The sequence below is a fragment of the Pelodiscus sinensis genome, chromosome 22 (assembly GCF_049634645.1).
Source record: "Pelodiscus sinensis isolate JC-2024 chromosome 22, ASM4963464v1, whole genome shotgun sequence".
Taxonomy (NCBI): Eukaryota; Metazoa; Chordata; order Testudines; family Trionychidae; genus Pelodiscus; species Pelodiscus sinensis.
The window spans coordinates 21,727,664-21,743,472 of NC_134732.1; the positions used below are offsets into that span (position 1 = coordinate 21,727,664).

At 53.4% G+C, this 15,809-nt stretch overlaps 1 protein-coding gene across 4 annotated transcripts in view; it reads left to right on the forward strand.

Annotated features, from left to right (window-relative positions):
- The first annotated feature begins 4,243 nt into the window (after positions 1 to 4,243).
- The window catches only part of PHF19 (PHD finger protein 19), a 32,989-nt gene continuing 21,423 nt past the window's right edge, over positions 4,244 to 15,809 (forward strand). Inside the window, exons 1-4 of one of the 4 annotated variants that reach the window (XM_075905495.1) lie at positions 4,244 to 4,511; positions 7,988 to 8,191; positions 10,100 to 10,181; positions 14,532 to 14,627. In XM_075905495.1, the coding sequence (XP_075761610.1) occupies positions 8,003 to 8,191; positions 10,100 to 10,181; positions 14,532 to 14,627 (367 nt within the window). In that variant the 5' untranslated portion in view covers positions 4,244 to 4,511; positions 7,988 to 8,002. Of the gene's footprint in view, positions 4,512 to 4,789; positions 5,039 to 5,606; positions 5,969 to 7,987; positions 8,192 to 10,099; positions 10,182 to 14,531; positions 14,628 to 15,809 lie in introns of those variants that run through there. The other 3 variants (XM_075905494.1, XM_075905493.1, XM_075905492.1) reach the window with 3 other exon arrangements.

The following is a 15,809-nucleotide window of genomic DNA, read 5'->3' on the forward strand; positions in this document are numbered from 1 at the left end:
CGAGAGCGGTTTTCAAGTCTCTAACGGGGTGGAGGGAGAAAAATTGTTCTCCTTGGCCTCTGAGGCTAGAACAAGAAGCAATGGGCTTAAATTGCAGCAAGGGAGATTTAGGTTGGACATTAGAAAAAATGTACTAACTATCAGAGGGATTAAACACCGGAATAAGTTGCCCAGGGAGGTTGTGGAATCTCTGTCACTGGAGATATTTAAGAGCAGGTTGGACAGACACGGATTAGGGATGATCTAGACGGTGCTTGGTCCTGCCGTGAAGGCAGGGGACTGGACTCGATGACGTCTCGAGATCCCGTCTCATTCTAGTATTCTATGAGTCTATGAAGCAGGTGTGTAAGAGAACATGGCGATTACGCCAGAGTTAGCCTCCATGCTATGGGTCCTCAAGAGGTTTGCAATCTGGTGTGGGGACTCCTTTTGCAGTCTCCCTCCAAGCAGTTGCTTGGCCCAGCTACTCAGAGCAGTAATGTCCTGCCTGTGTAGGGACTGGGAGCCTCTGCTACCCAGGAGGTCAGACTCCTTACACTGGTGGGTCCTTCTGGCTGTAGGCTCCATGACTAGACCCTTGTAGGAGAGAATAGCTGTCTTTGCTTCTAAGCCGGAGGGGTTTTCTAATAGGGTTTTTACTGAGAGCCTAGGCGTGTGGGTTACATATTCTATGTCTATACTGGCAGCTTCTTGTGCAAAAATATCTTGCACAAGGGTTCTTGTGCAAGAAGCCTTGTGCAAGAACAAGTCCACACTGCCATGTCCGAGATGTGCTTTTGCTCAAGAGCATCCATGGCAGTGTGGACGCCCTCTTGTGCAAGAAAGCTCTTTTAGCCATAGGGCTTTCTTGTGCAAGAAACACCTGCCGCGTGTTCACACTGCCCTCTTGCGCAAAAGCTGTTGTGCAAGAAGGCTTACACTTGTAAAAAAAAGAGCATAGCTCTTGCACAAGAAGCCCTCTCTTACCATGCGTACTGTAAATCTTCTTGCGCAAGAGCGGGCGGGCAGTGTGGACGCTCTGCGGGTTCTTGTGCAAGAATGGTCGTTCTTGTGCAAGAACCTGCCAGTGTAGACACACTAGTGTGGTTACTGAGCAATGCAAACTGTACCGAGACCACAGCAATAGTTAAGACCGAGAGACCTCTATAGCATGGGCTGAGAGGCAGCTGGCTTTTAGCTCAGCAGGTAGAGGCTCCTATGCTTTGCTTCAGAGGTCCCAGGTTCAAACCCAAGTGGTGGTGTTCCAAAAACAGAACAGAAGCAAGCAGGGAGAAAAATTAATTCACACTGAGAATTGGAGTCTGAACAACTTATAGTACAAATGTGCAGTCCTGGATTTGCATCCACTTGAGACAGGGAAAGAATTATAAACTGGGCAATGGACTTTTACATACACTATTGATCGTGGGATCCATATTTTCATGATCTTTGCAAGGCCGCTTTGGCTGGGGAAGGAAATTAATAACACTTAGACCAGAGTGTATTGCATTAGGTTTGTCTATGTCCCTTTTATACCCTACAAATTGTAGACTGTCTAAGGACAATAGAAATATTTCTCTTTTGATTAGACCGACTACAAGGACTTTCTTGTCTCTCAAAAGAGCAATCAAGAGGCTGTTTGTGAGAGCTTAAAAGTGTCTCTAAATAATTCTGTATTACGGTGGTTAAGTTTGGCGGGTAACATGCTTACTCTTTTTGATCCTTTGTACTGTTGACTAGCGTTTTGACATCCCGCATGTTTAAAATGTGACCTATTCTCAAGAAGGTTGGGTTTAATTTTCCCCTCTTCGTTTGATGTCTTTCTTTACCAAGATGTTTAATGGCCTGTAATATTACTGCACTTTGCTTTAGAGTCTATTATTCTAACCTCTGAAATCACAAACGTTTTAAAGCTTTGTGACTCTGACACTGTAAGCAAAGCTTGTCCTGTTATTTTCCTGCATACACACTCTTCAATACTTACTTGCAAAAAAAGGGCAACACCTGCCTTCATGAGTAATGTTCACATCTCAATATTTTTGTGGAATGTTTTAATAAATTCTAGTATCACAGAAATACTAAGAAAACAACATTTCCCCCTGTGTCATTTTAACCATGCCTGGAGGAACTATTTGTTTTAAGCATATGTGATGAGGAATGCATAATACTGGAGAAAATCTGATTGAATGCCTATTGGCTGATGTGATTAAAGTCACTTAGGCCAGGTCTACACTAAAGGAAAGGTTGACTTACGATATGCAACTACGTTAATTACATAGCTGGAGTTGAAGTATCTTAAATCGCGTTTTCACGTCATCCCTGCAACTCGGGGAGGTGGACGGGAGCAAATGCTTCTATCAGGTTCCCTTACGCCCCATGAAGAGCAAGAGTGCCAGTGTTGAGGGGGAAGCCCTCTCCGTTCAAACCTGAGTCTTCCCCATAGTGTAAAAAGGGCCTTACTGACTTCAGTGGACTTTGGATCAAGCCATAAGCCAAGAATCAGCTTTCTACTAGAAAGCATCTCCCATCCGTTCCACACAGTAGTTAAATGAGTTTTTAATATATCTGCCTCTTAACTGACCCCAGAGCACATATTGTAACAATATCAGAAAGTTCAGATTCTCAGGTCAGTGTTATAATGCTGGCTGGTACTCCTGAAAGCAGTTGCTTTTTGCAGCAATTTCCATTAAATAGCAAATTCTTATACTCCAGTATCCTGAAATAGCATTGCAGTGTAGACATATATATATATATATATATATATATATATATATATATATATATATATATATATATATATATATATATATATATATATATATATATATATATATTTGTTAGTCTCTAAAGCAGTAGTCCCCAACATGGTGCCCACGGCCACCATGGCATTTGTGGGTGCCCGCCAAGTGCTCGGGGCTGGCCCTGCCCTGGGCGCGTGGCGCATGTGCAGTGCCGGAGCTGGCCCCGGGCGCATGGCGCACGGGGAGCGCTGGCCCTGGGAGCGCGGCGAATTGGCCGCCTGCTCTCCGGGTGCGTGGCTATGGGGAGCACTGGCCCCAGGCACACGGCGAATTGGCCACCCCGGCCCCTGGGCGTGCGGCTATGGGGGGGGGGCGCCGGCCCCGGGAGCGTGGCAAATTGGCATCCCCGCTCCCGGGCATGCAGCTGTGGGGGGGGGGGAGTGCCAGCTTTGGGTGCTCGGCTATGGGGGGGTGCTGGCCCTGGGTGCATGGCTCTGCAGGATGCTGGCCCAGGCTTGCTGCAAATGGGAAGCCCCGCGGCACATAGAGTTGCTGGCCCCAGGCAGGTGGCTCATGGGGGTGTGGCGTATGTGCGGCCCCGCCCCCGGGTGCGTGAGTGTCCCCGCCCTCTGGTGCCTGGAAGGCGAACGGCCACGCCCCCTGGCACCTGTCCGCTTCCAATGGTTGGGGACCACTGCTCTAAAGGCATGTCTATGGGTGCATCTACACAGCACCTTAAACTCGAAATCAGCGATGCAATTTGCGTCTCTTACCTCAAATCTCATTTGAAATTTGGTGCGTCTACACAACGCTATTTTGAAATAACGCGCTCTTTGGAGCCATCCCTTATCCCTCCTGCAGCGAGGTTTCCCGGGATGGCGAAATAGCACGCCCGTTATTTCGAAAAATATTTTGAAATAACAGGCGGCTTGTGTAGACCCGGAGTAGCTATTTTGGGGTACCACCGGTACCCCAAAATAGCCTTGCTGTGTAGCTGTTCCCGAGACAGGCATGTCTGCATCAGGTAGGTGGAGATAACAAGGCAAGTGTCCACCCTGTTGTTTCCAAATAACCCTGCTTGGGAAGAGGAGCAGCGCTAGTTCGGAGTGGCTCTTTCCAGAGTTAGGATTTGGAAATCGCTCCCTAGGGGAGCCGTGCCCCAAGGGGCTACAGGACTACTGGAGCGGGGGGGGGGGGTGCGTGGGGGGGACACACGTGTTTCTGCGGGGCTGGCTGCCCTCTCCGGGTGCAGGTGCCTGGGAGCGTGTGTCCTTGCTGCGGGTGTGTGTGTGTGTGTGGGGGGGTGCGCACCCCTGTCTGTGCAGCCCAGCGTGGGCGTGCACGCGTGTCCGCGGGGCTGCACCTGCGGCTCTCTCTGACCGGGGGGGGGGGGAGCACCCACGTGGGCGCGCGCGGCGTGGGCTGGCCTCGCAGCCCCCCCCTCCCCTGCCCCCCGCCCACGCCGCGGGCCCCAGCCGGCCGCCCGCTCCCTTTAAAGGCAGGCGGGCGGCGGGAGCTGCCGGGGCTGCGGGCGCTGCCTGGCTTCCTGCAGGAGGGAGCCGGGCGGGGGAGGCGGAGGGGCCCCGTGCTAATTACATAAGCAAAACGTAAATAATTCGCGGGAAAAAGTGAAAAAGATGGCGCCCCGCAGCACCCGCCCGCAGCGCCGCTAAGCGGGGGCAGCATGGGGGGGACCCGGCGCCCCGGGCTCTGAGCCGCCCGCCGGCAGCGCCCGCAGCCCCCGCCCGTAGCCCCCCATGCGGCGCTGAGCCCGACGGACTTGGCGGAGCGGTAAGGGGGGGGCGATGGGGCCGCGGGGGGGCCGGCTGCAGCGATCTGCCGCTGCGGGTTGGCTGGGGGGGGGTCTGCGCTTGGAGATCCAGGGGAGACGGAAGCTTCCCCCCCCCCACTGACTTTTCTTGACTTTTATTTTGTTAGGGTGACTCGATTTTTTTCGGGGGGGGGGGGCGTCGCCTGGGGCGGAACCGGCTTCCTCCTGGTGGGATACGGGGGGGGGGGCATGACAAAATAAAATCTCCCCCCCCCCCCCCCCCGCCCGATTGGGAGTTCAGGCACGTTGGCTGCCGGAGCAGAGCGGCGAGGCATCCGCGGGAGCAAACGTGGGAGCCGCGTCCCTGTCCCACGGAAGTTTGGGTCCCGCGTGTGGGCGAGTCGGCCCCCGCCCCTGCCCCGCGGGGCTGACCCCGGCCGGGCCGGCCCGTGCCTATCTCACCCTCCCCCCCCCCCAAAAAAAATGCATTTTATTTTGAATGTGTTTGAATCAGCCAATCACAGCTCGGGGGGCGCCCGGCTCCGAGGTAAGCGCACGCTGGAGAGGGGCGTTGGCAGCGGGGGCTGGGCAGAATTTTTTGGGGGGTGGGTGGAGCTGGTTGCATCCCTCTCCCCACATTTATAGGGCTGCCCCGTCTGGGGGGGGGCTTGGGGCCCCGTCGGATGCGCCCTCCCCCGCCCGTCGGGGGCGGCTGGTGGATTGGCGGGGGAACCTGCCGGTGCTGCAGCCGGACGCTTCCCGGGGCGGCCCTGGCTCGTGTCATGCCCCTGCTGCGCCCTAGTCTGGCCCCGGCTGCGGGGCTGGCTCCCGCACTGCGTCGCCCCCTGGCGCCAGAGGCCGCCCGGCTGGGGACGGAGCGCGGGGCGCTTTGCAGCCGCGTCCTTCCCGAAAGGGGGATTCATGGCTCTGGAATGTAGCAGCGGCTCTGACGCGCCTCCGCCTGGCAGCGACTTTCCATCTGCAGGCGGCCGGGGCGGAGGCAAACCCTCCTTTTGAACTTGACTGCAAGGAGAGAGGGCGACTCCCTGGGCCCGGCTGCTGCTCCTGCCTTGTGCATCTTGTCGGTGGTAGGCAAAGCCCAGTCTTTACCCTGGGCACCCCGGGGAGTGACTGGCCTGGCCCGCCTTGCGCTCCAGCACCTCTGGAGCAAGCGGGGAGTGTGTGAGTGTCACTTCTAGGAGGAACCCAGCTTGGCTTGGCTAGGACCAATTGTCAGTCACTTCTTCCTCTCCTCCTTCCTGGGCTCTCGTGTGGACGCCCAGGAAGGATTTGCATTGCAGGGGAGTATCTGGCAATGCCGATGGGAGAAGATTGCACGACATTCTTCCCGCTCCTGCTTTGGCAAACTTTTCACCGATGTGCAAGCTTTGCCTGGGATTAGTAGCTGTACTAATAGCTAATGGCTGGATTCCTATACTCTCCCTGTTGGGTAGCATCTGACTTCACAAATGATCCGGTGAGATCTCAGTGAGGCTAGAGTTGCAGGAACAAGCACAGATACACAACTTGAATTTTTGCCCTGAAACTGGACTGGGCGGGGAGGGGAGTAAGATGGGGAAAGGAAAAAAAATCCTATTCAGATGTTACTTTGTACATGCTCTCTGCACTTCCTAGTTCTGACCTGGAGCACAGACACCAAGACAAGGAAGGCTGCTCTCTAAGAGTATCCAGCTTAGTGCTATAGACTCAAGTTCAGAGAGCTGGGAAGAGAAACTTTCAAAATGCAGTTTGCCCACTATGGGTGGGCGGGAGTTTCCAAATGCCCTCCTATGCACTGTAACTCCGGTACTTGCAGTCTAGCTCAGAATAATAGCAGTACTTAATTTACTAAATTTGGCCAAGCCAAATTCCCATTGAAGTCAGTGGGTGTTTTCCTATTGACTAAAGGGGAAACTGAATCAGGTCCTAATATCATGGTCTGATTTAAAAAGGAAATATTTCAGAAGGTGACTTGCATTAAGAACAGAAGACTGGCCATACTGGGTCAGACCAAAGGTCCTTCTAGCCCAGTATCTTGTCTGCTGACAGTGGCCAGCACCAGGTGCCCCAAAGGGGATGGACCGAAGACAATGATCAAGCAATTTGTCTTCTGCCATCCTTCTCCAGCCTCTGACAAAGGCCATGGGCACCATTCCTAACCCCCTGGCTAATAGCCTTTTATGGATCTAACCTCCATGAATTTATCTAGCTCTTTTTTAAACTCTGTTCTAGTTTTCGCAGCCTCCTCTGGCAAGGAGTTCCACAGGTTGACTGCGTGCTGTGTGAAGAAGAACTTTGTTTTATTTGTTTTAAACCTGCTATCCATTACTTTAATTTGGTGTCCTCTAGTTCTTATATTATGGGAACAAGTAAATAATTTTTCTTTATTCACCTTCTCCATTCCACTCATGATTTTATGGAGGGGGAGAATAAAGAAAAGTTATTTACTTGTTCCCATAATAGAAGAACTGGCATGTAGTGGCTCATGGATGAGATTGCCCAGCGAGCATGCTTTTTGCGGGATTAGCTTAGCTTGGCTGTATTTGGGCAGAATTACCTTAACGTTAGTTGGGAATCTCGCTAACCACTAGAATTTGTCTCCCAGAAGCTGTAAACCTTATTGGTAGCTTGTAGGGTGTGCTCCTGTATTCATGTTTGTGTGCAAAGTCCCAAGGGTAAAACACATTGAGTTGTTTATATTTTAAATCAATTCCAGGACATGAAGAGAGCAGTTTCATAATTAAAGGGACAGTATCAAGATGAAAATCCTGTATCACTTGATTTTGTCTTACCTGCATTTACTAATGATATCAGTGATTTGTTTAAAACCTGATGCCATTTGTTTACTTTTGTTTACTTTTTGCATTTCACTCCATTAAGAGAGTGAAACTCAGCTGGTCAGGATCACTTTCTGTTTATAGTCAGTTTAATTTTCATGCTGGTACGTTGGTCCAATGCTCTTGGGTTTCGGGAGTTTATTAAAAAGTTCATAGGAATGTTGAATTGCAATTCACAGAAATAAAAAGCAAATTCTGTCCACCCTTCAAACACGTACCTTTTGACCACAGTATTTCAGAGCTGAGGGAGCCCTATGAAAGGGGTAATATCAGAGGAACTCTTCTCTCTGTTCATTATTATCTGATCTGGTTCACTTTTACCTGGGCTTTGCTCACTGAAGACTCGTACAACTTCTGTTTTCCCAGATTAGGGGCCTCCGGTTCTAAAAACATAAGCTTGAGTGAAATGGGTGACTATTAACCAACACTGAGGCAGGTTCATCAGCTTCCTTTTATGACCCTGCCCCCGCTATAGTGTGAAACCTGAGTGGGTTTCACACTAGCAATAATGCCATGATCTGCATAAGGGTGCTGACGTTGCAGCCCTTCCAGAGACAAAACTCCCTGTGATGGAAGAACTTTGCCTAATTAAGGATGGTGAGATGGGTGCCAATGGAGAACTTGCATGATCAAAACTAGCTTTTCCCTGTGTCGTGCAGTGTCGGCCGGGGCTCATGGAGAACGGCACGCGCAACCCAAGCCTCCGAGATGTCTACACGGCTGCCAGCCACCGGCCACAAGCAGCGGTCGCCTCTTCCACAAACAGGAGCGGCTACAAAGATCTGATGGTCAAACTGACCGAGGGGCAGTATGTGCTGTGCAGGTGGACTGATGGACTCTATTACCTTGGCAAGATCAAGAGGGTAAAGTGGGCGTTCAAAGTCCTATTCAGTCTGACATGGTTCCTTGGATTCCGGAGACGTGCTCGAATTGGAACCTATAGCCAAAGCAGTGTTTCTTAAACTTTTTATGACTGAGGAACACCAAACAATACTTTTGTTTTATGCGGAACACCAAGGATTTTTGGTTGGGGGGGAGGGGAGGTCGGGGAGGAAAAAGTTATTGAGCAAAAAAAAAAAAGTTGCCTGCCCCTTTAAGGATGGCCATTTTGAAGTCTGCTGTTCTCCACGGCACACCTCCAACTACCTTGTGGTGCCACGGAACACAGTTTAAGAAACACTGATCCAAAGGCTCCAGGTGCTATGGGGAGTGGGGAAGGGGTGGAATCTGAACGGAACATCCCAGCAGATCCCAACCCCGATATCTCAACTGTGGCAGAGACCCAGATCCTGCCTTCAAGGGCCCCCCAACTTCAGCTGTTGTGAAATCTGGATCAGGGTCCTGGTTTGGGTGAATGGGTCCGTCCCTTTATAAAGGGTGAAATAGGCGCCCTTTGCTCTGCCCACACGAGGTCTGTCCTGGGTTCACTTCCTAGTGCAGCAGTTTTCAATTTTTTTTTTTCCCATGACCCAGTTGAAGAAAATTTTTGGTGCCACGACCCCACATCATTTGACTAGAGCGTGGGCTCCAGGGCGGGGCTGAGGAGAGTTCGGGGCTGCAGGAGGGGGCTCCGGCTTTGTGGGTGGGGCAGGGGCTGACCTTGAGCGGCTCCTGGTCAGTGGTGCAGCAGGGGGGCTAAGGCAGCTTCCTGCCTCTCCTGGCCCTGCAGACCGTGCTGCATCCCAGCCAATGGGAGCGCAGAGGTAGTGCATGGAGCCTTGTGCGCTCCCCTCCCCACCTAGGAGCCGGGCCTGTTGCTGGCCGTGTCCAGGGCGCAGCGCAGTCTGAAGTGCGGGACAGGCAGGGAGCTGCCTTATCCCCCCACTGCTCACCTGATCCCCCAGCAGCAATGAGACCCAGCGCCTGACATTCCTGGGCATGACCCCTAGTTTGAAAACCCCCTAGCCTAAGGGTTTCCCGGTTATCCCCTGAAGTTTCCTTCACAGAGGCCTGATCCCTGCAAATCTGTCCAGAGGTTTGTTAGACTCCAAGAGCAACGCCCCTCCACGCAGACAAGTCCCCAGTCCTAGCGTCTACTCTCTCGGTCCCTTAAAATAGCATCTCTCACGGGTGTCGGGCATTTCTGTTTCTAATCCTGATAGCAACCACAGAGCCTAGCAAACCTTAGGGTAAGCCTGTGTGCTCTGAATGCCTCTTGGGAATTGAGGGAGACGGTGGGTTGAGGAAATCTCAGAAAATGAAGGTGATCTGGGTTTGTCCCATTTCTCCAAATTGTGTCTCTCTTCCTTTCTTATTAAACACAGCTGGAAGTTCGACATTGTGTGTTTCTGATGGGGAAGTCGTGGTGTTTAATTTTTTCCAGCCATGTGCAGAATAAATTTTGTTCTGTGCACCAATGCATGTGCTGATGTGCACCACCCATAGAAACACACACTGCCAGCTGTGGCTGCTCTGCTAATCAGCTGGGCGGCATTTGACACTCTCCCGGGTGGTCCCCCATGAGCTCCTCTCACCGGGAGCCCTGAAGCAGACCGTCATCGTGTTCGTGGGCTCCTCAGCGGGGACCCCACGGGCTAGCTGAGCATGGAAACAAACCCCCCCCCGTCGTGGTGGCACTCTACGGTGGGGTGGGCGCGGGCAGCGTTGGTTCTCAGGGCTGTCAGTCAGGCGCCCCTCGCCTCAGCTGAGTGCAGCGTAACCTCCGGCGAGTTCCCTGCGGTCGCATGGCGGGCAGGACGGGGCGCGTTTCAAAAAGCTGCTTACAGCGAGGGGGGAGAAATTTGCCGCTGACGTCTCTCTTGTCTGCGCAGGTCAGTGGCTCCAAGCAGAGCTGCCTTGTGACCTTCGAAGATAACTCCAAGTACTGGGTCCTCTGGAAGGATATTCAGCATGGTGAGTGATGCTGTGGTCTCTTCCCCTGCCTGGCAGGGACCACGCCCAACGGGGGCTCAGCTCCGCCTGCTCGTAGGGATGGAGCTGAAGGTCCCCAAACCTCCCTTTTTGTCTCCTCTTCCTGGAGAGGCGTCCCGCTGTGAGACTTGTTCATCCAGCGCTAGCTCTGGGATCTCCTGGGATCTCTGTCACCAAGCAGGGATGCCTGGTTGGATAGAAGGTTTTGGTGTAACACAGGTGTGATGACCCAGTGAAAGAAGGGCCCATGCAGCCGTATGGTCTAGCCACCCGTCTCCTTCGGGCAGGATCTTTATTCCCTCCCTGTAGGATTTCTTCCCCTCTCCTAGCTGCAAGAGGAAGGGGTCATTGCAAATACATAAGAACATAAGAATGGCTGTACTGGGTCAGACCAAAGGTCCATCTAGCCCAGTATCCTGTCTGCCGACAGTGGCCAGCACCAGGTGTCCCAGAGAGGGTGGACCGAAGACAATGATCAAGCGATTTGTCTCCTACCATCCCTCTCCAGCCTCTGACAAACAGAGGCCAGGGACACCAATTCTATCCCCTGGCTAATAGCCTTTTATGGACCTAACCTCCATGAAATTATCTAGCTTCTCTTTAAACTCTGTTATAGTCCTAGCCTTCACAGCCTCCTCTGGCAAGGAGTTCCACAGGTTGACTACACGCTGTGTGAAGAACTTTCTTTTATTCGTTTAAAACCTGCTACCCATTAATTTCATTTGGTGTCCTCGAGTTCTTCTATTATGGGAACTAATAAATAACTTTTCTTCATCCGCCCTCTCCACACCACTCATGATTTTATATACCTCCATATAAAATATATATACTGTGGGTTGAACCTCTCTAGTCCTGAACCCTGTGGTCCGGAAGAGGGATGTTAAATTGTGGTTAATCAGCTAATCGAGGAGTTGATGGAATTTCCATCCACTACTCGAAGAGTCGTTAAGGCGGGAGGAGCACTTGCTAACCCCGCAGTGGCTCTGCAGTTTAAATGTAGTAGGAGCAACCCAGCAGGGGTAGCTCCCCGGGGCAGCATGAACCGAGGCCGAATAGTCCCAGTTTGTGCCGGCTATGGGACTCTGTGGTTCTTCCTTCTCCCCTCCCCGCCCCTGCACCACAGAGACGGTGCTGGGGGAAATCGGCTTTTAAGCTGGCTCCCCCCAAAGTGGGCTCCTGCTCTCGCCCCCCCCTCCCAGCCCCCGCTTCCTCTGACACAGAGGCAGCAAAGGTGGGGAGAAAGCGAGTAGCCGACTCAACTACCTGATAAGCATATGCTTATCGGGTAAGTCAGCTATTCCCTTAGATTCCTAGTCTGGAAACATCCGTGTTCCGGCATGATTTTCGTTAGCTGGATGTTCACTTAGCATGGTTATCATGTTGCCGTAGTAGCAGCTGTGGCGGCCAGGAGCCCCGAGTCCTCTAGAATCATAGAACATCGAAACTGGAAGGGACCTCGAGAGGCATTGAGTCGAGTCCCAAGCCCCCACGGCAGGACCAAGCACCGTCTAGATCATCCCTGACAGGTGTCTATCCAACCTGCTCTTAAATATCTCCAGTGATGGAGATTCCACAACCTCCCAGGGCAATTTATTCCAGTGTTTAACCAACCTAACAGGAACTTTTTCCTAATGTCCAACTGGTGTGTCTAGACTACAGGGTTTTGTCGACAAAAGTGGACGTTTGTCGACAAAACTATACCTGCGTCTACACTACTGCCGAATTCTGTCAACATAACGTTGACAGAACTCGGCAGTTTTGTCGACGGTGGTAAACCTCATTCTACGAGGAAAAATGCCTTTTGTCGACAGAGTCCTGTTGACAGAAGGCGTTATTACATCTACGCTGTTCTTTGCGTCTACACTCATGTCGACAAAGCGGCTTGCTTTGTCGACAGAACCGGATGTAGTCTAGATACTCTTTGTCGACCGAGGCTGTGTTGACAATATCTGTCAACGTAGCCTCTGTCAACAAGTCTGTAGTCTACACGTAAGTCTCCCTTGCTGCAACTTAAGCCTATTGCTTCTTGTCCTGTCATCAGAGGCCAAGGGGAACAATTTTTCTCCCTCCTCTTTGTAACACCCTTTTAGATACTTGAAAAACGCTATCCTGTCCCCTCTCAGTCTTCTTTTTTCTAAACTAAACAAGCCCAGTTCTTTGTGTTCCCTCCTAGATCATGTTCTCTAGACCTTTAATCCTTTTTGTTGCTCTTCTCTGGACCCTCTTCCATTCCCCGCACTGGGCCCTGTGGTAATTGACCCTTCTCTCCTCTGTCGGCTTCCATATAATAATGCGCTTCTGGGATGGGGCGTGGCTTTTATAAAGCGCCCGTCTGCCCTTCCTCCCACCCTTTACGTGTTTTCCTCTTTTAAACCGAACGTGCAGGAATAGTTTCTTCTTCCCTGAAGTGGGGATGGAGCAGGTGTTTGTACCGCTAGCGCTACTTAAACGTCGATTTTTGGGACAGGAAGTGACGGGGAATACCAGGCCCTGCCGTTGCTATGGACACAGGTTGTTGGCTATGGCGCTGACCCAGAGCGGTCTCTATGCGCAGGGGATGGAATCTGCCCTTGGCGGAGTTTGCGTTCGGAGTGTGGGTTGTGCATGTGCTGCCTGCCTACGCCGACGGGTCTCCCGCCCGCCCCCGTTTAAGCGGTTCACCAATTAGCTGATTAAACGGGATTTGTCTCTGCTTGTTCATCCCTTTGGGTGAAGGATGCATGTCACGGGCTTTGCAAAGGGTCGTGACTATGGGATGAACTCTTCCGCCACAGAAATCGTTCTTCCTTGCTCCTGTGCCTAGCAAGAACAAAGCGAGGAAGAGACGTATGGCCCATGGGAGTCAAGGGGAGTTTTATTCAGAACATACAAATGCTTTCTCAGTGGATATCCTTTGGCTTTACCCTGGTGTGTGAGAGATGAGAAGCCGGCCCATAGATTCTGTTTATGGGCTGCCTTAGAACAGAAGTCTTGATTATTTTTATTAGTCTCTCCCCCCTCCCCCCCCCCCCCAAAAAAAAGCTTTTAATCATACTGCTCGTGGACGTTTGGCTGTATCTCCACCACTGTGTGACATGGGACTGACATGGTTTTTTTTTTTTTTTTTCCACTCCAATTTTCTGGCTGAGTTCGAAGCAAACATCATTTTTTTGCCAAGTCTAGCGGGGGTGTGGGGGGAAAAGGGGGACAAGATCTGCTGGCTCTGGGCCCACAGGTCCGTTCTTAGCTGGACTTTGTGTGGGCGAGCCTGGCTGGGTCGCAGGTGCTCCTCCCTGGGAGTGAGAGAGTTGGAAACCGAATCTCCTTCTTCGGGGAGGATGGGGAGGGGGTTCTTCTGACCCAAAGTGGCAGCTGAATGGAAGGACGCGCCGGGGTGCAAGGGGATTCTGGGACGGGGTCGGTTCTCGCCTGCTGACGTGCCCGCACAGAGAGAGAACTGCTGGGGAGCTGGTAGAGTAGTGGTAGAGCGAGGCAAAGAACTTAGGAGTCACTCGGGTTCTTTCCTTTAACCGTCCTAGGGGGCTGTGCCCCCTGCTTGTGGTACTCGCCACCCCCCACCTCTGGGGATAGGCAGGCCCAGCTCTTCCTCCCCCCCACCGGCCCCAGCCTCTCTCACCCTTCGCGGCCCCCCCTTCTCCCCCTCCCCCACCCGCCTCCTCCCGCGTGAGGGAGCCCAGGCCTCTGGCGCCTCTCCCGTCCCCCGTGCGGCCAGCCTGGGCCCCTCTGAGGTGGGGAGAGAGGGGAAGTGGCCACAGCCAGGCTGTGCCTCTCAGTCCCCCCTCCCCTCAAACCTTCCCCCGCAGCCAACCCAGGCCTCTTGTCCTCCCTCTGGCCTGCAGAGAAGGGCTGGGGCAACGCAGGCCGCATTCTGACCGAATGGGGTTTGCAGCAGGGAGGGAGGAGGCCGGGGGGCTGACAGGAGAGGGACTGCGGGACGCAGAGTGTCATGGAGTCCCTCTGTCGTCCTGCAGGCAAAGGGTATTTTTTAAGAGAGAGAGAGAATTTGGAGCGTGTGTGTGTGATTGGTTGTGTGATTTCGCTGGTACCAATGTTCCCTGTAAGATGAGCTCGTAGGTGGCCATCCAGAAGCGATCCAGGTGCTGCCCAGCTGATTAGCAGAGCACCCACCGCTGGCAGCAGGTGCGTCTATTGGTGGGGCACACCCACGCATGCCTCAGTGCACATAATAAAATTGATTCCACACATGGATGGGAAAAAACAAGAGGGACATTTGGCTGACGGACTCTCTTCCCCCACCCCCTCCCGGGTGTTTTTGGGCAAGGTGTGTACTGCGAAGGCTCTGACCCCCTGGCCTGTCTTGCTCTCTTTCAGCTGGTGTCCCCGGAGAAGAGCCCAAGTGCAACATCTGCCTGGGAAAGACCTCGGGACCCCTGAACGAAATCCTCATCTGTGGCAAATGCGGGCTAGGTAAGAGCGTCCCCAGGCGGAGTGTGATGCCCCCTGGAGGGCAGAAAGCGCTGGTGCAGATTCTGATGCTCCTGCCCAACTGCAGAGGGACCCTGGATCCGTGCTGCAGAGGGACCCTGGATCCGTGCTGCAGAGGGACCCTGGATCCGTGCTGCAGAGGGACCCTGGATCCGTGCTGCAGAGGGACTCAGGATCCTTGCTTCCCCCTGCAGAGCCCGGCCGCCTGGCTTCCCCCTTTCTGGCTGACCAGTAGCTTTCAGTTTTGTGTTTTCCGGCACTGAAGGGCCACAGTGTTGCTGCTCGGGAGGGCAGGAGAAAACGACCTGGGCACCCCTTATCTGAGAGCAGCAGACCAAGATGGAGGAGTCCGGGGGCCACTCCTCCCCTGTTACACTCAGCTGATACTTGCCCGGAGTTGATTCCTAAGGGATCCCTGGTGAACAGAGCAGGCTCTTTCCCCCAGGCGGGACCAAGTGGACGCACAGTGGAAACAGGGCAGTCCCTGAAAGCCTGGTGTCCAACATGGCCGCTCCGGCAGAATTCCCATTGGCTTTGGGGGTCCCAGGATGGCTGCCGGCTGGGTTAGAACGGCAGAAAGCAGCTGCGGAGTGACGTGACCTTTGGCTGGGGGCTGAGTGCGTGTGTGTTTAGGGCCGCGGTGTCCGACCAGTTCTGTAGCGAACTAGCCACACTCCACTGGCCAAATAGCCCCGTGTGGCTAGCGTGTTGGACACCTCCGGTTTCGGGGAACGATGGGGGGCGGGCTGCAGGGGCTGCATGTACATAGGAGGAGGAGTGAGAGGGTGCATGGGGGACGTTGAGGGGGATGATTGGGGGGGTGTATCTGGCAGCATAGGCGACTGGTGCCTGTGTGGGGGGAGGGGGTGCAGGGAGGGCCTCCCAGAGGGTCATTTGGGGACACCCCATTTACCAATTAAAATAGAGGCAGAGGGGGATGGTGCAGCTCCGAGTGCTCCCACGAGTCGCCTGTGGTTGGCAGGATGAGTAGGTGTGCGAGGGGTGGGCGTGTTTCCGGGGCGTGGGGGGGGGGTGGCTGTTTCCTCTCAGTTCATTGACCCCTCCCCCCCCCCGCCCACTCCAGTTTCCATGGCTCCAATGCACCAGGGGTGGCCAAGCTGCGCCCGTAATGCTGGAGGGGCGGCTAACGTTTCCTCTCAGTTC